The sequence below is a fragment of the Puntigrus tetrazona genome, chromosome 21 (assembly GCF_018831695.1).
Source record: "Puntigrus tetrazona isolate hp1 chromosome 21, ASM1883169v1, whole genome shotgun sequence".
NCBI lineage: Eukaryota > Metazoa > Chordata > Actinopteri > Cypriniformes > Cyprinidae > Puntigrus > Puntigrus tetrazona.
The window spans coordinates 13,530,042-13,550,402 of record NC_056719.1 but is presented as its reverse complement, the minus strand read 5'-3'; the positions used below and the strand labels follow the sequence as shown (position 1 = coordinate 13,550,402).

Below are 20,361 nucleotides of genomic sequence, written 5' to 3'. Positions count from 1 at the left end.
ATGTGGAAACGGCCATGCAATTAATGTTGCAATTCAAAACACTTCAATTATCCTAAAAATAGACTTCATTTTCTTTGTACAAAATTGAATGCGTTTTATTTTTGGGGTGAAATATCACCCAAACATTTGTTGACAGTTTTTTTTTGTGAGATTTACATTTGAACAGTTTTACTCGCATTTCATGAACGCAATAAATCTATTTTAAAAAATACAGTTTTGATCACACTATTTCCAGAAATGGTAAAAACGGCAGCAAAGAAGCAACAAGTGCGCACTGTTGTTTATTCTGTACAAAGCACTACAGCACAATTAAAGTCTCTAACAAGGCAACAGATTTTTTTTTTCCCTTTTGCCTGAAATATACTGAAGTGGAATGACTCTTAGAGCAGCGTTAAAACTATGAAGTGCAATTATATACATAAATACAGTTTAAAAAAAAATTAAATGCTGTTTATTATGAAGAACAGTTTGATGGGGGTAAGGAAAACCAGCAGGGAAATTTTAGGAGTGTCATGCAACAAGCCACAATCATTTGTCCTATACATTAGCTTCACAGAAGACTATTAGGGCTTTCATTGGCAATTAGTGTTTTACACTATATGGTTTAAGTCCAAATTGCATGTATCAGCCTTTATGAAAAATTTAACATGAATTCACTGAATGCCATAGACTTGACTGGGAGTGTTTAATTTTCAGGCCTGCAAAGCCTGTTATCTTATTCCATATAGATTTAATGTATAAAAAATATATATATACAGCAAGACAGAACACACTCATCTGACTAGTTCAGTTAAGAGACCTAGCACATATTTGCACTTTCTCAATGATTGGTGTAAGTTGGGACAGGACTTCCTGTTTGTTTGAAAGTTTAGTAACAACTGGATGCCACAAGTGTTTAAAAAAAAACACACAGCTGACCTTTAAATTCACAGCATAATTTACACCAAAGACTTTTGGGAATATCGTTCTCTTCAGTGGATATGATCGATCAGAACACTTTCTTTGCAGACTGCATCAAGTTTTTCTGGATTTTGTGCCAGTTTGGCAAAAATTCATTCAAAGACAATTCTGTAAATTTCCTTAATGATCTAAAATAAATTATGAGCATACGTGTAAATATTCCGATCCTGTTTCAACATACTAGCAGGCAAGTTTTGGATTATTATACAAAAGTGCTTCAAACAGCTAGATAGGATATTTTAATCTTATTAATTACATTTATTAATCACAATTCACTGCACTCAAAGTAATTCAAGTCCAAAGTAAACTTCAGTTTTAATGCAAATGCTTAGCACAGCCTTACAAAATGAACTTCAATGAATAGCGTACATGAACACATGCACTACTTTTTTCAAATGTCTGTACTATTTCTCTCTAGAAATTGATAAAAACTTGTACTATTTAAAATTATGCTTGTGTGTATCTTTAAGCCCCTAAAGTCTCCTATGCTTATTCTGAGAACCAGGTTTGTCCCCAAAACCCAGCATGGTTTACCCCAATTCTGCCACTTTGTGTCCCAAATAATTAGTAATGTACAAATTAAAAAAACTGGTCTGCACATGTACAGTGTATGCATAATATGCCTTTGCGTAAAAACCAATGTGTACTTTGGACTTTAATAAACTGCCTGGGCAAGTTTCTTTGCTTTCTGGATTTAAATGAGCAAATACCTATTAAGGTATCAACTATTATTTCAATGTTTAAAATGTTTATGGCATGTTGTATGTTTGGCAACAGTTCATAAGCCTAGGCCAATTTTTCTAAAGGTGGTCCCAATGAACTTGGAATATGGACAAGTGTATGACTTTTGACTTGGCCGTTTAGGAAATGCAAAGCCGTGCAGTGCATTAGTTAGGGTTTAAAAAATGTTGCCCAACATAAAACATACCAGAAGTATTTTTATTACCCAATCCTAGACTCTTCAGCATTCAGTAACTTTTTGGACCAGGCAGTATATATGAACAACTTACTAAACAGCAAAATTTCCCCTAAGCTTAAATTTTGCACCATTTGCTCACAGAGCACATATACAGCATAAATCAGTTTTGGTAAATGGGTTTGTAGTCATTATTATTTGACTTGAAGAAGGCAATGGAATTTCCAAGGAAAAATATATTCCCTTCCCTAAATACTATATCTTCATTCTCTTCATTGTAGCTGTTTTTGGGATGTTACACAGCTTTCATAATACCAGATATAGCAAGTAAAAATGTAACATTGGCTACAATCTGATACCACGTGACGTCGCATAAAGTCAGTTCTATTTTTAATCAGTGTTTGAAACCATTTTTTCTTCATCAATCAGTGTCCCGTTCATCAAAATGATTACTGACATGGATGCGAATCGTTTTGTGTACCATCTTCAAGTATGTTGTAGTGAAAAGCTGATGTGTATCAGTAGTGAAAGCATGGCTAAAAAGAGGTCTGTTGGGAAATGTAAACCTTGGGTCAGTTGTATCCATAGACAAAATCTTCATACTTCTGTTTTCTTCTTTATCCTCAGTCGTTCCGAATTATCTTGAGTTACGCTCTTCTCACCATCCCCTTCTAATTCTATCAAACTTTCTTCTTCTTCTTCTTCTGCTTTTTCTTCCTCATAGGGAGAAATTGGTGAATACGCACAGATGTCAATTGGTGGAGGGCTCCTGGAGGGGCTGATGGACACCTGAGGGGCTACATCGGGGGGAGAGGGGGCCTGCGAGGCAGCCTTAGTGTTTAGGGATGCGGATTTGGTTTTGGCAGCTCTGATTAATTTTATAGGGTATGTTGTCATGAGTTCCGGGGGGCATTCCCGGATCTCACCAGGCTCCAGGGGCTCAGGGCCGCAGGGGTCATGCTCGCTGCATGACAAGCGGCCATCCAGTTTGGATATGAAAAGCATGCCATCTCGATGTTCGGCACAATAGGAGCTAGGGCACATCTCACAGAAGGAAGCGGCTTCCAGCCCACACAAGTCACACTGATGCCACGGACACTCCCAACGGCCTGAAAAGTAAAACAAGTTATTTTACTCATAACCTTCCCCTACAGTTAATTTATGTTAAGCATCATTTAGTCTTGTTTTACATAAAATTTCATCCGTTCCTCTAGAAAAACCGTCCTATGATTTCACAACACAATGCATAATCATGTATGAAATCCATTTTTTATTTATTATATCAGTGTTTGTGACTACTTGAAGACTGACCTGCAGGTCTCTTGGTGAGACTGAGGCAGTCGGCGTGATAAACCTTAGGACAGCCCGGCCTCTTACAGGACACGACCTGTCCTCCATCTCCACAGCTAAAGCACTCATCTTCACGCTCCTTGATTACTTCCTTCTGGGATTTACGCTTCATCTGAGACTTCTTCTTCATCTTACGGCCTTTATCATCCGATGGGGGGTTGTTCTGATAGACAAGAGTTTATGTCCGTTTACGATCACTTATAGAAAATATGCTTTAGATAACAAAACTGTTGCTGTAAAAAACTGTTACATTAGAATATATGAAATAGAAATGACTGATATTTTTATATTTATTTGCAATAGACTGATTATTAGTTCCCCTGTGATTTTTACTCGTATTCTTAATAATAAAGATTAGTTAATCAATTAACAATGGCATTTTATGCAATATAAAAGCTAACACCAAGGGATCATCTCCTTACTTTTGGCCTCACTCCCAGGAATCCACTGCAATTAGATGCACCACACTTGCAAACCGTCTTCCCATTCCCCAGACACTCAAGGTTATAGTTGAATGTTAACTCAGTGCCTTGGAAGAAAATATCATCATTTCAATGTTCGTGCAAAATGTTTAAATGTAAGGCTGCACTACAATGTTTTCAAAATAAAAATGAAATTTGACTTACCAGCAGGGATATCTGTAAGTGCAAAAAGCCCAACACGTGTGTCTCCGTTAACGGTCCATTTTTGGGTCTCGCAATTTGGCTGACAACTGTGGTTCATGAAACGGGCTTCATTTCCCTTGGGCCCGGCGTCAATAATTCGATCCTTCCAGAAACCATAAAAGCAACATATTATGCGTCTCATAACAGAAAGCGCAGAAAATTGTTGAAAGAAGTTTTAAAATCTCACCTTGTCCAACGTTAGCATGTAGAAATTGCCGATATTGTTCTCCTGAGCATGTTTAATCCGGGCACGGCATTCTTCCTCATCAATCACCTCTCCGACGTATTCGTTAACGAATCCTCCCTTGAGTTGAGCGTTAAAAACAAATCATTTGTTAGTAAGCAGATTGGAGAAATATAAAGCTAACTCTATCTAAATCCACACTGGCTCTCTGTAGATATATTTTAAGAGGGATATATTTTAAGAAATAGCCTATTAGAATTTTTCCATGTTCTATAAAAAAAATGGTCAGGTTTTTATTTGTTTTACTTTAGTAATAAACAGCAAGAGAAGCACAATTTATGATACTGTTATAATATTATATTCAGCTACTGAATATGAAAGTATATTCAACTCAAAAATGAAATTGACATATCAATGTGGCCTATGGTGTGAAAAAAAAAAAAAAAAAAAAAAAAAACTTAAGAGAGAATGAATATACATTTTTCTCAAGTTACTCCAAAGTACACAGTCCATATAAATTATATCATAAATATTTAATACATAAACATAAAACATTTTTTTTAAACTTGCATGTATTCGTATATATTTATATATGCATAATAAGTATACACAGTACATACACATATGTAAATATAAATGAGATTAATCGCTTGACAGCACTAGTTTAGTTAAAAAAAAAATGTCTGGGGGCAATACTGTATACTTGCATTTTATGGATACACAGAGATGGATTATTTTTCTAAAAATAAGTAGTTCTTCTTAAGACAGAAAATCATATACAACTTGGACAATGCAAGGAAACGTAAATACAGTTGAGCACACAAGCCCTCCAAAGTGTACTCTACTGACAATGAGCATAGATGGACACATTTGGTGTGTATGCACCAGCTAGTGGACCTTTGTTTTGACTGTTTAAAGCACAATCACATGCACAAGTCTGCACGAACACAAAAATCATACATCAGCAGACTGTGCTGAAAACAGACAAGGGAAGTATGTTTTCGGCTTTTGTTTGAGTGGCACACAAGAAACAGGCTTTCACTCTGGGTAGTTATAGGAACTCAGTTATAGGAACTAAGAACCATGGCATTACCATGAGAAATACAGCCATTTTCCTGGTTGCATTTGCACCTTCAGTGAGAACTCTGAAGTAACATAAACCGAGAGCAACGTCATTTAGGCGCAACATTTAACAATGCCAGCAACTGGAGAAATGCCTTTACTTTGGTGTGGCTCCAAAGTTAGTTAATGCAAGTAATTTTAAACTGTGATTTTACACAGCTTTTTAAAAATGCCAGGTACCAGTGTTTCATATGACATGCGTCTGACTTGACTTGACGATCTCCGGTAGTTCCTAATTTAGTCCCCCAAACCAGTTCTGATAACTTAAATAGTTCCAAGTTCCTACAGCGCGAAGAAAACGGTGCTTCCACCGATAGTTGCGGAAACTAAAACCGCTCCTCTGGTGTGAAATTGCTTAATGACAGTAAATGGAAGAGCATTTTTAAATCAGCTCAAACATGATGTCATATAAATACCTTTTTGATGTCGTGCACACAGCGCAGCCCCCAGCCTCGAGACAGCGTCCTGAAGATCTCCACGTGGCAGTACTGTCGTTTAGTGAAGCACTGGTTCTGGCAGCGCTCACCTGCTGGACACACCTGTGGGTGACACTCGTACAGCAGCATGCGGTTGATGCACTCTGAATCCATGCCGCAGGGGTTCTCATCCGTCGCTTTGCAGTTGCAACGAGGAATTTCCGAAAGGTCTGCCGAAATGATCAGCACTTTGCCAATAGGTTTGTTTACCTAAAAGATCGACTAAGTTAGGACTTGTAATGCGATCATATAAGGCTCTCAAATCTCATACGGTGTCTCCTAGGAGCGCGTACCTTAATGTGTTTGTATGGTGGAGGTTTCTTGTCATTTCGTCTGTCCTCCTGCAGCTGCCGTAGTTCTTTCTCGGCTTGCAGTTCTTTGAATCTCACTGCAGCTTCTTCCAATGCTGAACCAGATTGAATATTTGGATTTCAGTAATTATTTTGGAGCACTGATTTGAGCAACACCAAGGACCATGTTAATACAATAAAGTTTTTACAAGAGTTTCCTTCAAGATGCTAGGGTGTTCTGAATGCTTTTGAAGGCATTTCTATGCAGTTGATATTATTATATATACTGCATGGATTATATACAGTTTCTTGGGTGGTTGACCCAAGTCCGATCCCTCGATTATCTTTCTCTTAATTGCCACTGTCAAGGTCAGAAAAGTTTGAAACATATCGTCAGAATAGTCCATCTTCCATCAGTGGTTCAACAAATAGCGTACGCTCTTCTGTGTCAGCTGCAGCACAAGGATAAGTCTTCTACATGTAATTATGCTTTGATTTGAATAAAAATAGGGCATCCATGTGTCACGGCTGACACAGAACAGCGTACGCTATTTGCATTCAGCAATACTCTCCAAAATGGTGCTACATTGTTGCAACAGTGCACAATTTGTTGAAAAACTTAATTATTTTTGTTTTCTTTCAGTACAAAGTATTCTCATCACTTCATAACATTATGGTTGAACCCTTGATGGCAGATAAAGTTTTCTGATGATGTTGTTCCTTTTTTTCAGGACCTTGACAGCAAAAATTGTATGGCGGTCAATGGGACAGTCACAAGCCTCCCAATTTTCATCCAAAATATCTTAAAATGTGTTCCAAGGACGAATGAAGCTTTTACGGGTCTAGAACGACATGGGGAAGGTAAGTGATTAATGGCAAAGGTTTCATTTTGGGGTGGAGTAACCCTTTAAAGTTACTTTTTAACACTTAAACCCTTAGCAAATCTCACAATGAATCAAACAAGATAACATGAATTGTCATCATTTTATATAAAACATTTTATATCTCTTACTCATAGCAAAAGCAAAATTAAATTAGTTACAAAAGATACCTTTCTTATACGTAGAGTCAACTCCTTTTCCCATTTTCTCTTTACTGTTGGCATCACCCTCCATGTAAGGAAAAACACGGGCTTGGTAGGTCCACAGGTAGTCATTAGAGCCGAAGAAAAGAACCGGGAACTCTCCGACATCGTGTCTAATGCGTAGGATATTCTCAGGAATGTCTTTGGGATTGCTAACCTCTGCCGGCCACCATCTATCAAACAGTAGAGCAGAAACTGTTCTGTACAATGACTTCAAAAGGCAGGAATTGATGATAGCATATCATTGTCTTGGAATTATAAGGTTGCATCAGTTTCCATTTTTGTCATAATTTAGTTATTTACCTATTCTTATTCTGAGACTTATTATATAATGTTCTATAAAGGTTCTATCTGCCAATCAGAACTTCGAATGCACGTAAGAGGACCAATCAGGATCAGTCTTCTTTGTTATGTCACAAACTGCTCAAGTAGGGTGAAGCTGCAGGCCCAGACACCCAGCTGCATTCTCAGACCTGCACGCTCAGACCAGCACTTCCAGAACTGTCGTTTTTTCAGACAGTGGCTCCTGCTTATTTTGTACCCTGTGTATCGTAATGATTTCCAACATTATAAAACTTCTATCAAGTAGCAACATTTATTAAAGCGATTGCTGAAAATAACCAGGTTTTATCGCATAAATCAATGTTATGTTTCATTAGTGTCAGTGTTTAACTTGATGAAAATTTGTGTTGAAAGATAGCACTATTTTATAATTACAGCTTGCTTTTATTTTCTGTATTATTGCACCATTCTGAGATCTTAATATATTTTCTAACAAAATAAAAAAAAGTTATTATTATTAAAATTATTATTTGTAACATATTTTAGTACTACAAGTCTAGTGCATGTATTACTACATTAACTACTATTATTTCATACCAATATTTGCATTTTACATTTACTATTAATAGTGTCCTGTGTGCATGTGTGTAAAACAACAAACTGATGATTTATATCTGTTGCCTTATGAAACTGAAATGTATCTTCGTCATGACTAGTTCCTTACTATACATATGAGATCTGATTCACCTCATAGTAACAATCCTGTCAGATCCATCCTTGCGAGTGTACAGTTTGGCCGATCTGGTTTTGTCTGTTAAATTCTCTGGGCGGGCAAAGCAGAGAAAGGGGAGGTAACATATATGTATGAAGACATAAAGGCAAGATTCCAGATTGGGCCGTCTGAGCTTTCATTTTCTCAAAGGCGAAGCAGGACTTATTATCGTACCATTTCTAGACACTGGGGGACCATACGCAGCCTAGGAGAACTCATATTAAATGTTAAAAAAAAACATCTCTCTGTTCATGTAAGAAAGAGACTTGTTCTCTATATCACTTTTGCTATACAGAATTGAATCTCATTATCTCAAAACCACTCAGAACGCAGATAGAACCTTATATCAATTCCAAGACGACAAATTGTTAAAAGGTTAAGAGTGGGTTTTGTGGTTGCTGACCTGTAGCGGCCCACTTTCACCCACACTACCTCCTTGTAGTGCGGTTTCTTTCCAGCACGACAGTCATTGCAGTACCAGCTGCCTTCTGGCATGTCGATGTTCAGACACTCTCGGTGAAATGCTGCAGGACATGACTCACAACACAGCAAACTACCTCCTATAGAGAAGTGATGCAGATACAAAGAGGAAGTGTTTTGGAAATGGAAAGGTTTTTGATAAGGTCACGTAAAGTGGTCGTGAAAGGGAGGTTCTTTAAGCTGAATTGAAAAAAAAAAAAAAAAAAATCATTAAAAGATTTTGATAACACTACAATAAGGTGCCATTTGTTAACATTAGATAATGTATTAACTAACATGAACAAACAATGAACAATACATTTATTACAGTATTCATCTTTGTTAATTAATATTGTTTATGCATGTTAGTTCACAGTGCATTAACTAATGTTAACTAACACAACTTTTTATTGTAATAATGCATTAAAAATGTTGAAATTAGCATTAACTAAGATTAACAAATGCTGAAGAAGTATTGTTCATTCTTAGTTCATGTTAACTAATAAACCTTATTGTGAAGTGTTACCAAGATTTCTAAAGCCATGTGAAAGAAATGGTTTATTGCACATAAAATCAGAGGTGCAAACTGTAATGGAAACTGGTGTCCAAGGCAGCTAAACTAACCTTCAGAGCAGACGAAGCACCAGCTAACGTTGACATGCTCGTGGTTGCGGCAGCCTTTTCTTGGTGTGAAGTGATTGGGACACACTATGTTGCTGTCAGTGAGCGTGACACTCCCAGCAGGTATGCAGTAATCGTTGGCATGATATGCCACAGGGCATCTGATACAGCGAGTTAGCTGGCCTGAAACACAAAATATAGAGGATTTCATAATAAAAGCGTGCAAATTTAAAACGTGTAATTTACATGCTGTAAATGCTACTATATTGGTTCTATGCTTTTAAAACATGTATTCAAGCATTTATACATATATTGAATCTCACAATTAATAATTATTTTTCATTTTCAATTCAATTAATTTGTTTTGATTTGCAGTCTGGCAGAGGTTAGTTAGTTATCTAGCAAAATTATAGCCAGCCTGCAGATTTCATGTTTCATATGATATACTCTGCACATATTTATAATCATTATACTATGATTATGTTCACTTTTTTGCATATTTAAAAAAAAAAAAAACAACATTGTTCTCTTCTGTTATACATATGCTGGCTATGAGGCACTCTTCTATACTAGTTATTCTACATCTTGTGTTTGGCATGACTTAAAAGTCCAGCAATGTGTGATCCTCAGCCATTTAGTGCATGATGCCCAGTTTTTCTTTGAAACCATTTCCAAAGTCTGCATGTGTATAATGCCTAGTTTTCTGAAGTCTGTTCAGTTTGGAGTGTCCTGTAGTGTATAATTGCTAATGAACACTTCCCCAACAAAAGCAACATCCAAAGACTGCTGCCATAATGACTAGGTAAAATTCTTTCTAGCTCTAAAATGAGTGTACACAGTCATATCGTAACAACTTAATATTACACATAAAAAAATTGCCACCAACCAACTGTTCACCAATCAACTGATGTAGAAAATACTCTAACTGCTTTAAGCATAACAAACCTTTAGATAGAGATGGATTGGTAGGGTTTGTGATGAAACATGCCAGGCAGGCATGGAGAGAGCAACGAAAAGCACGGTTCAGAGGTACTGTGGGTCCATGGCTGGCAGCACACTCCCCATGGTAGAACTTCCCACATCCTGGAAGCATACAGCGCCTGACGTCCTCACCCAGGCTCTTACAAGAAAAGCATGAGTGTATACCTAGTAAAACATTAACAAAACCAGCAGTCAAAGAGCAGTCAAACTGTACAATTCCGTCAAGGCTTCTTAAAATTGTTTTTGGCTGAATTATTAAGCCAGCTCTTACCAGACGTGCACTCCTGACATAAAAATTTCCCTGCAGGAGGCTCATTCAGGCCAGTGCATTGTGGATGGAACGTCCCACAGCATTGCCCTTCACAGAGAAGGAGGTCTCCCTGCTTCTCACATGCCTTCAAAAACAGACAGTCATTGAGGTGTGTTCTAATTTAAAGTGGCTATCAGATGAAATTTAATGAAGCAGCATTTTATATGATTAGATAAATCAATTTGATGAAACATCCTAAGATCACTCACCCCATGTTACATGTGTGTGGTGTTTGATGTTGTGCCCTGTCTTTCTGTTTGCCCTTATTTGGTCCTTCCTGTTCCTGTCCTGGTTGTTGTGATTATTAGTTAATTACTCTTCAACCTGTGTTTGCTCACCTGTTTCTGTTCTCCAAATTATGTATTTGTGCTTAAATACCCTGTTCTCCCTTGTTGGTCCTTAATGTTCCTAATGTATTACGTGTGTTGATGCTAAGGTCCTAGATTAAAAGAATCATTTTGTTAATTCCTTTGTTGAGATGATTTCCTACAACCATGACATGTTACACCCCACTTTAACTATTAATTATTGTTAAAAGTTATCTAATTAAAATGATATCTAACACTGTCAGTGTTGCGTATGGTTAAAGTTTGGCTGAAATACATACCCTATTTTCTAAATGCATGTTGTAGAGCTTACTGTGAATAATCTATGCATGCATCCATGTTTAATTTTTATTGTTTTAATCAAATAATTCTTAATAGAAATGTCTCTGTTAATGGATGCTGGACTTCTCCAATCATTTAGTCCACAACAATTGTTAGCCAAAATAAAAACCGGGACAGTAGCTATTACAATTACTATGAACTTAATCATCATCAATTCTGTGCTAATTGTACTATGATTGTGTGTTATGTCAATAAAATAAAAGGTAGACAATTAAATGATAAATGATAAATAGTAATAATTAGAATTGCGTAACAATAATGACTTTTTAAAAAAGTTTCGGAGCGATTTTGTTAAGTCGCTGAAAAAGTCTCTTATTTTAATATTTAAGATATTTTGGATTAAAAAACCTGGGAGGCTCCCATTGACTTCCAAATAATGAACATTGTCAAGGTCCAGAAAACTCAAAATAGTCTATCTGCCATCAGTGGTTCAACCGTAATGTTATGAAGCGACGAGAATACATTCTATACGGAAAGAAAACAAAAATAACAATTTTATTCAACAATTCGGCACCGTAACATCACTGTGGCGCCATTTTGGAGAGTATCCGCTGGATGCAAACTGCTGCATGCTGTTCTGTGTCAGCCGCACCACACTGCTGTTTTCTTTACTTACAAAAAGCATTCCTGTAGTTTTATACCATCACAGTTGAGCCACTGATGGCAGATGGACAACTCTGTCTTTCATACTTTTCTGGTCCTTGGCAGTGTTCATTACATGGAAGTCAATGGGACAGTTGCAAGCCTCTCAGTTTTCATCCAAATTATCTTAAATTGTGCCTTGAAGACAAGTTTAAAACAACACAGGGATAAGTGGTTAATAACAAAATTTTCGTTTTGGGCTGGAGTAACCCTTTAAGCATTTAAAGTGGCAGATGACATAAGTTATTGTTTCTTGATATGGACACAAATATAGTTATCATTAAAGTTACCTTTCTGTGTAAACATGTTTTAACACACCTACCTGACACACATTCTCCTCGAGTAAAGTGCTGCCACCTTTTTCCACAGAGAGCCTTTTATCAGAGACTCCTTCACCGGAAAGTGAATTTTCTTCTTTTTCAGAACACAATCCATAACTGGATTCAACCATCTGAATAAAAAGCCACATATTCAGGTTAGTTAAATAAAAGAGCATTTGGCAAGATTTATTTTTTTGTGGCACTGAAAGCGGCATTTTAATCTATGATCTTAGAAATTAGATACATTTTATTGTTATTTTTTTAATCAAACACATTTTTTCAAATTAGACACATAATGCTGCACATGACCGGCATATAAACAGACTATGTGAGAAGATATTGTAATAACAGTGGCCAGTTTTTAATGCACACCTTTTTAATATTTCTGGCCAAAGATTGTTGTTCTAAACTGTTGACTATGTGTGCTCTTGCTGCTGTATGATTGGTTGATTGCAAATGTGCATTATGAAGTAGCTTTTTATGTATACCTAATAAAGTGACCAACGTGGATTAACAGAAGTATAAGACTAATTCATTTTACTGACCTCTGGGCCTGAGCATTTGAGATCTAAACCATCCTCCGTTGATTCAGGGTTAACAGCATGAGGTGTTGCAAGGGCTACTTCTGTTTCCATCTCTGTGCTTTTTAGGATTGGGGCAGGTGGTGTGTCAACTGACTCAAAAGACAGTTTGTTCTTACTTTTTGATGATTGTTGTCCCATACCTTTTTTTTACAACACACATTAATTTCAAAGACAATCAAGGCACCAAATAAAACTGCTGAAATACCAAAATTACTACTTAAAAAATTTGTTCAGCGGCAACCTCTCTGTTTTTCTAGTACCTCTAAAAATCCTGTTTTAGATCTTGTTTCCAAAAGATTATTTTAGGTTCAGGCTTCTTCACATTTACAACAACAATAGAAGAATAACTGAATATAACTCACTGATCACAGGCATTATGAAAGTCTCTTCTAACTCGTACTACTAAACTGATCTTTGTATTAACCTGCTATTAGGTTTATCAGTGTGATTTAACACCTAAATTGGTGGCAAAGCTCTAAATGAACAACATTTAAAAAACAGGGTCCTGGAATTGTCTCTGGTTGTCAGCTATGCCCCAAAATAAAAATGTTAACTTTATGATTTTAATAAAATAAACCATTTTGAAAGCTTTTAATAGTCATACCTGAATTTGCAGATTGTCCAGATGAGAAAATCTTCTGTGACTTCACCTGTGAATGATAACGCTATTGGTCCAATTTTCCATTCATTAGACCAAGATGTATCACTTTAGGGTAACATTTCAGAATAGGGAACACTATTTTACTATTAGCTATTAATTTTCTGCTTATTAATAATAAGGTAGTTGTTAATATTACGTATTGAGTAGGATTATGGATGTAGTATGAATCAATAATACAGGTGTCAATAATAAAAGCTTCAGTTAGTTTAAAAGAAGTACCTTTCTTTTTGGCAAAGGAATTAGTTCAGCTTCTATGGAGCTTTCTAGAATCTTTTTGGTGGGCTTCCGTTGTCTCTTTGTGCTTAAACACACACCATTACCTACATAAATAATGGAAAAATTGTTTCTTTTGACTGTTATTTGTGTTCTGAAAAAAAAAAAAAACTGAATATGTTTAGCCATAAAAACAAAATTAAAAAAAAGCTATAAGATGATTTTGGCTTGCAAAAGTTGTACATTTGGCGAATGCAAAAACAATGTCGCAAAAATGTTTAGAAATCTTTAACTTTCCGAACATTTGTGACTTTCAGAAAGAGCTACTCACCAGAGGCTGCAGCACTTTTTTGTAACTCCTCTTTATGACAAATTTCAGCACGTGGTGATGGGATTGTTTCTGGAGGTGGAGTAAGAGTGTCTACAGACAGCACCTGCCTCTCTTGACATGGCGTGGGATTTATCGAAGAAATGCTCCGAGACAGATCTTCCGGAGGAGGAGTCTGTGATTCTGGCAGGGGTCTTGACACACCTTGTTCTGTTACCTGAGGTTTCTGTATACTTTCGCCAGTTGTTTTCTCCACTGGGCCACTGCAGTTATTGCTTTCAACCTATTCATAAGTTTAAAAACGTTGCCAGAATGTTAAAGTAAATTACAGAATACTAGAAATCTTCCACATCCAACTTGATAAGCTAGCATAAACTGAGCTACCTTAGTAAAGGACTCAGGTTTCTTTTTTGCTTTCTTCTTAGTGGAAAACAACTGATCGTATTCCTCTGTCCATTCTATGAGTCTTTTGCTAGGTTTTCGAATACGTTTGCATTCTGTGAAAAGCACAAACATTTTTGAGCCCACTTTAAAATACAGCTACATATTATCCTTATATGATGTTAATATGGATTACATTGAAACCTTACCTGTTGGAATGTCATTTTTTCGACAGTTGCCTTGAATATTTTCAGATGCATTAATGGTAGTTTCCTTCCCAGGCAGAAAAGAACAAAACTTATTTTTATCACCCACCAAAACTTCACAATGTTTTGAGGGGGATTGTTCTGTTTCTTGAATAAAAGTTCCTTCAACTACATGTAACGCTTTGTCACTAGCTTGGTCAAACTTTTGCCAACGCTTTTTAGGCACATTAGCTGAGAACTTGGTGTCTGGTTCTCCTGAGGATGGTTGGTGCTCAGATACTACTTTAACTTTTGAGTGGATGTTTGCTGTGATCTCAGTGGTTTTCTTTTTTGAACAAATTTTTTTGCTAGGTCTTTGAGCATTTTTTGACACAGTAGAGGTTGGCTGAACGTCCAAAGTCACATTTTTCGTCTTCACCTTCTGTTTTAATGCAATTTTACCCAGTTTTGTATCCACTGTGTTCATCTCATCCTTAACATCCAGAATCAGTGATGGCTCCTCTTTAATAAGTTTGTTTATGGGTAACGGTTCTATTACCAATGTGGTTCCATCTTGTTCCCGGCTATCGTGCATATCCTTGAGCATCATTAGAAATGTGCTAAACTTATAATTTGCATCAGGATGAAATGACAAAGGCTGGCCACTCTGATCATTTGTTAGTGATTTGAAGGTTATTTCTTTCATGTTTTCCACATCTTCTATCTTTAAGCACAAAGATGGAGTAGAACTAGAAGATGAATCGGAAGCATGACTCTCTTGTTTGCATTTGGATGAATGAAAGGCAACAGGTGCTTGAGATATCAAAGAAGCTTCATCTTCAGATTTGACTAAATTTGCATCATCTTTACAACTCAGAAGATCCGATGATAACTCTGTGCGTTTGTTACTTTTTGAATCTTCTTTCAGATCACATCCTGCTATAGCTGGTGTATTCTGTGAAGGAACATTGTTGTCTACATCTGTTGTTTCAGGCATTGTAACATCAGAAAAAGATACACAATTCTCTGTTTCGACATTTGATACTGACTCTTGGTTTACCAGTTGTTTCTTCATCCACTCTGCCTCCTCCATCGCCTTCAGTGCTCTTGTCATCAGGCGACTACTAGCTGGAAGGCACTTCACTCTCCTATCAAGAGCTTTCCTGGCTTCTGTAGATAGATGTTCAATTCCAGTGATGTGATTATCTTTGGGTTTCATGCTTGTGCAATCTGGCATCTTAATTTTACAAGATACCTTCCCAAAAGAACAGTTCACAGATTTAATGCCAGCACGACTAAGTCCTCCGTTGACCTGACCTTTCCCGGTTTTGCTGAACCAAAGGCCACCATGGTTCTCTATGTTCTTCTTTACTTCTTTGTCATTTACAATGGGTAGTTGACTTGAGGTTGAGTTTGACTGATTATTAACAGTGCAGTGCTTTGAAATTTCCTCAGTGCTTTTGGGACATCTTCGGATCTGCGGTACAGAATCAATGTCAGAATAGGGACTGTCCAAAGCTTCCGTAATCTTATCCTTCTCACAAAGAAAATCCTCAGATTTCTTTAAATACGTTGACGACTTTCTTTGTTTCTTTTTGTTTTTAGACCCCTGATTATGTGGTAAGGTGTTCAAATGGTCTTTTTGTGTAACTGTTCCATTGGTCAGAGGACTTAAGTTGGGTAATTCCACTGGCACAGAAAATGTGTTTTCTGAGTTATTTGTAGTTCCTTCAGAAATTGTTTTGTTGAGGTCTGAGCAGGGAGTGGTAACCCTTGGCTTCTCCAGGAGAAGTGCTTCTGCTTCAACCACACTAGCTCTCCAAGAGTTCAGAAAACGCTTGGGTATCTGCAAAGTAACCCAAGAGTAACAATTTCACAAGGGTTTTAAAAAGGTGTCACAATATCCATTTAACTCAAAGGATGTTTCAGAAATTACAGAGTGTCTGGTGTTTTCATCTTGTTGGCGTCCACTTCCTCTCACAAAGGGGAGATTGTTAAACTGATATCCACCCACAAATATATGAGTAGATCGCTCAGGGACCCATGCCTGTTCTTCAGGTTCCCCAAATGTCTTGAGGAAATACTGACGGTTGGTTCTGTCTGGTGGCTCTGAAACATAATCGCACAAAGAAATGTAAGGAAGTACAATTAGATATTTCTGAGTTTATTGTGTGGGGGGAAAGCTATTGAAAAAGTTGTTTTCGATATGTTTTAAAATGTTCAGATAGGTGTTCTGTGGTTTCATGTCTTCTGTGTTTGTGTACTTACCTTTACTTCTGTGGTAAACTCCCTCAACTGGGTGAACAGTCACCTGACATGGCCACCATGGTCTACGGTTGAATTTAGCCCATATTACTTCGCCCTCCAAATATTTCACTGGTGGTAGAGCCTTTGTTTTAATTTTTTTTGTCTGCTGGTAGACATCATATATATAAATGGGTTTAATTTACAGCTGATTATTTTCAGTATCACCTAAAAAACTTATTTCTCTCTCTGGTCAAAGACCTGTCTATGCAAGAATATATATGTATGGTCAGACTGAAAATACAAAAATAAAACCACACAATTATTGCTTAATAGCATCTGATGCAAGATATACTCTCCCAAAGCATAAGAAAAGTTTTGAAATTGTAACAATGTACTGTTCATTAAGCGAATACATTTTTAATTGTATCCGTCTATAAGATTTTACATGTTTTCATTTTTAAGATTCAGTGCCACAGTCGATTGTAGTATGAGGGGATATCTAAAATATTGGTAGTAGTTTGATGTTGAGGATGGTGGGACAGAACCAGAACTTGCCATTATAATCCCAGCAGACCTGCTCACAAGTGACGAAAGCCCACAATCACTTGTAGACTTGTCTTTAAATACAGCTTCTTGTTCCAAAGATGTGCAAACATTGGAAATTTTCTTTCCAGACTTGACATTCGATTTTGTCTTCAACTTTGCATTTGCTTTATGGTGTTTTGTTGAACCACATGATGCTCCTTCCAGTTGAGGCTCCATCTCTGAATCCATAACTTCATCCTCGTCCTCGTCTTCAAAAAGTATTGACTCGAAGTGCAGTCCATTTGCAAATGGACTGGAAGAGTCCAGACTAAAATCAGGGCTGGGAGGGGATGTGCAGCTGTCGGTCAAAGCTGCATCCATTTTAAAACGGATATGTCAACAACTCAGTCTGGCTACAGTGCCCCCATCCGAGTTCCTTGTGTGCACACTGTCCCATAAGGCAGAGACAGATCCTGATTCCCAAAGGTCAGATCTCTAAGGCTTCTCTCGGGATGATAAGCGAGTAAACGCTAGACTTTGACTTTAACCCATAGACAAATGAGACAGGAAGGTTGAGGGTTAAAGCCAGTTGTCTGTCTGCTGATTGATGATGTTTTCCATGTACTTTATAGTGGATCAGGCACCTGTGGGCAGGTAGGGCAATGTGTTGCATTACTGAGAGTATGCACATGTGGGCAAATCATAAAAGCACTGCTTCATTGTCTGAAAACAAATTTGTATATGCATATAAACATTCACTGCCAACAGGTGACCAGCATTATTTTTTACACGTTTGTCCATTAACTGCATATAAAATATCTAATAATTTTACGTTTATATAATGACATATTTTGGAAATGTTGGGTTAAGATCACGACTTTCTCTTTCTCTTTCTCTTTTCTAAGAACACGGCTAATCCAAAACATTACCTGTTCCGCCTGAACCTTTTAATAGTAGACAAGCTACAAAAGTAGTGTTTAGAGTGGTGATCTTGCCTCAGGATCACTTTCTAATTCATCTTAAAGAAATACATTTTTTGGTATAAAGCAGAATTTGTTTCAACAATGATGGCAAGAGGGGCAAAGCAACACAAACCATTGACACCACCAACTGACACCACTGCGCTATAGTTAGGATGAGTTTCCCATTATTGAAGCAGTTTTTTTTTTTTTACCAAATATAATAATTCATTAAAAGCAAAAAAGCACTATTTTGGAATTTTTACACAAAATATATTTCCTTTAGTGTTTCAGCTCATCAACATAATCTTTGTCATGTAGCAATTGCATCCTGATGGTGGACACACAAACCTTAGCATTTGTCCTAAATATATACTTAGATGTTACCTTTAGATTCTTTGTGACCTCCTTGAAAATTATTTTTGCGGTCAAGCAATTCTTTGTAAAGTTAAGAGTGTCTATTTGTATTTTGTATAGATTTTTGGAACTGCACTCTACAGAAATACGTTTTGCCGTTCTTTTGACAGAGATCCCACACCTGTTCCGATTTCCCCCATTTTTACTGAATCATTAATTACTGAATTATTATGATCTGATCCATATCCTTTCTCTAAAAAAAAATCAACTACAAAATCATTTTGCTGAATACATATGTGGACTATACGAGATGAGCAAATACAAATACTTGTTAGTAATTTATTCAATTGGATTGTGCTTATATATGGATATTTGTTTATCCATAAATGTAAATGAATGTAAGCACATTTTGTGTTTAAATAAAGACATTTCTTAAGCGTTCACAAAGTTTCTAGCGCGACTACGTTCGAAGCGGATTAATAGCGTACTGCTTACTATTCCTAGTAGGGGCAGTATAGTATACCGTTTCGAACATACTCCATAACACAGGAACGCAGCAATGAAAGCGGCCGCACATATATGACAGAGCGAAGATTGAACTCTGACTGGCACAATGCACATGGAGAAGTAAAACATGACGAGATACAGTAATGGCATACATGCAAAACTGGCAGCGCTGGGCTCATTGTCACGCGTGCTAACCTCATTAATATTTATATAATATTATATGAATAAAATCTCTCTCCCGAACGAACATCACCACGAGTTTACAGAGTTACATCGGTCTTCTTTCGAATATTCCGTTATTTTAAAACACGCAAAATGTGATGCCTAAGGAAACACCGATGGAATCTTACCATTTACATGTTGGCCAGTGACACTGAGATTGAAAACTCTTCGTTTGTGCGCGTCAAATGACCTTTTTTCCAAAATTGTGAAAGTGGATCAAGAAAATCCTAGCCGCAGCTGCAGTAGTAGGCCAGAGAACCTGAGAACACATTCATACTATCATCACTCTACCCCTTCAAAATAAAAACACATCAAACACATGCATTATAACCCTCACAGAGAAAGGAAGCTTTCCAGTGCGCGATGTCTGAGTCACAACGTACCTCTTGGATTAGGATACGGACGTTGTACTTTTCATTTTCAATGATTATGGTTTCCTTGCTGTCGACCTGCCCCTGGTTCTGTTTCAAGCCCGTGACTGTATGTGTCTATGAACAGCAGCCAATCGGCACGGCAACCCAACCCCCTGTGAGAGGAGCTCTCCTCAACTCCTGTGCTTCACTTTATCCCAAAATACAATTATAGACATCATAAAACGCTCAAATGTACGTTTAATCTAAAATTCGATGTCCTATTAATAATATTTTACCACTCCCTTGCCTGAAACTGAGCTCTTGCACCGAGCTAACATTTCTGTCCTCAAGTGGTATTTTCCTTGAGTCATGTACAATCCTATTCTGAAATAAACCTATGCATTTAACACAAACCCGGAAACACTCGGAACAGTATAAAAATACGCGATTTTATTTAAGTTCTGCGCTCTTGATCATTCAAGATGGAGTCTGCCGTGTGCTGGCACAGGCCACAAAGTGTTAAATTTCGATTTGAAGTAGAGCTTTATACATTCAAGAAGTTGTGACTCGTTTTTCAAAGACGCTTTTTCGCATTAGAGTTGATTAAATATCTGTGCGCGTCAATATATACACGTGCGTTCAGCAGTGCTGCGCAATACACAACGTACAGTGGTATATACATTTATACATACTAAGAGGATTTTGTGTAACAAACGAGGCATACAGAAATACCGCAG

General features: G+C 37.1%; 1 protein-coding gene across 3 annotated transcripts; it reads right to left on the bottom strand.

Moving 5' to 3' along the window:
- Positions 1 to 268: 268 nt before the first annotated feature.
- nsd1b (nuclear receptor binding SET domain protein 1b) lies at positions 269 to 19,767 on the bottom strand. Of its 3 annotated transcripts, none has more exons than XM_043221425.1 (24): positions 19,655 to 19,767; positions 19,400 to 19,530; positions 17,257 to 17,870; positions 16,723 to 16,864; positions 16,391 to 16,563; positions 14,479 to 16,300; positions 14,273 to 14,385; positions 13,892 to 14,171; positions 13,567 to 13,667; positions 13,291 to 13,336; positions 12,648 to 12,826; positions 12,105 to 12,233; positions 10,434 to 10,557; positions 10,127 to 10,327; positions 9,185 to 9,364; positions 8,505 to 8,661; positions 7,015 to 7,220; positions 5,967 to 6,079; positions 5,614 to 5,883; positions 4,079 to 4,195; positions 3,853 to 3,994; positions 3,649 to 3,755; positions 3,188 to 3,389; positions 269 to 2,985 (listed from the first exon to the last, which is right to left on the bottom strand). In XM_043221425.1, the coding sequence occupies exons 3-24, from the start codon at positions 17,605 to 17,607 to the stop codon at positions 2,474 to 2,476; spliced, it is 5,667 nt and encodes a 1,888-aa protein (XP_043077360.1). In that variant the 5' UTR covers positions 17,608 to 17,870; positions 19,400 to 19,530; positions 19,655 to 19,767; the 3' UTR covers positions 269 to 2,473. The 3 variants fall into 3 exon arrangements, with proteins under 3 accessions (XP_043077360.1, XP_043077359.1, XP_043077361.1); XM_043221424.1 differs by having other exon boundaries at positions 19,400 to 19,564; positions 19,655 to 19,729; XM_043221426.1 differs by having other exon boundaries at positions 12,648 to 12,775; positions 19,400 to 19,564; positions 19,655 to 19,729.
- Positions 19,768 to 20,361: the final 594 nt, after the last annotated feature.

Excerpts from the sequence above, each read along its gene's own strand:
- nsd1b (XM_043221425.1), bottom strand. The coding sequence starts at position 17,607 with ATGGATGCAGCTTTGACCGACAGCTGCACATCCCCTCCCAGCCCTGAT. Across the intron at positions 16,301-16,390 it reads ATGAAAACACCAGACACTCT|ATACCCAAGCGTTTTCTGAA; the intron begins GTAATTTCTGAA and ends GTTACTTTGCAG. Across the intron at positions 9,365-10,126 it reads CAATCCATCTCTATCTAAAG|GCCAGCTAACTCGCTGTATC; the intron begins GTTTGTTATGCT and ends TTTGTGTTTCAG.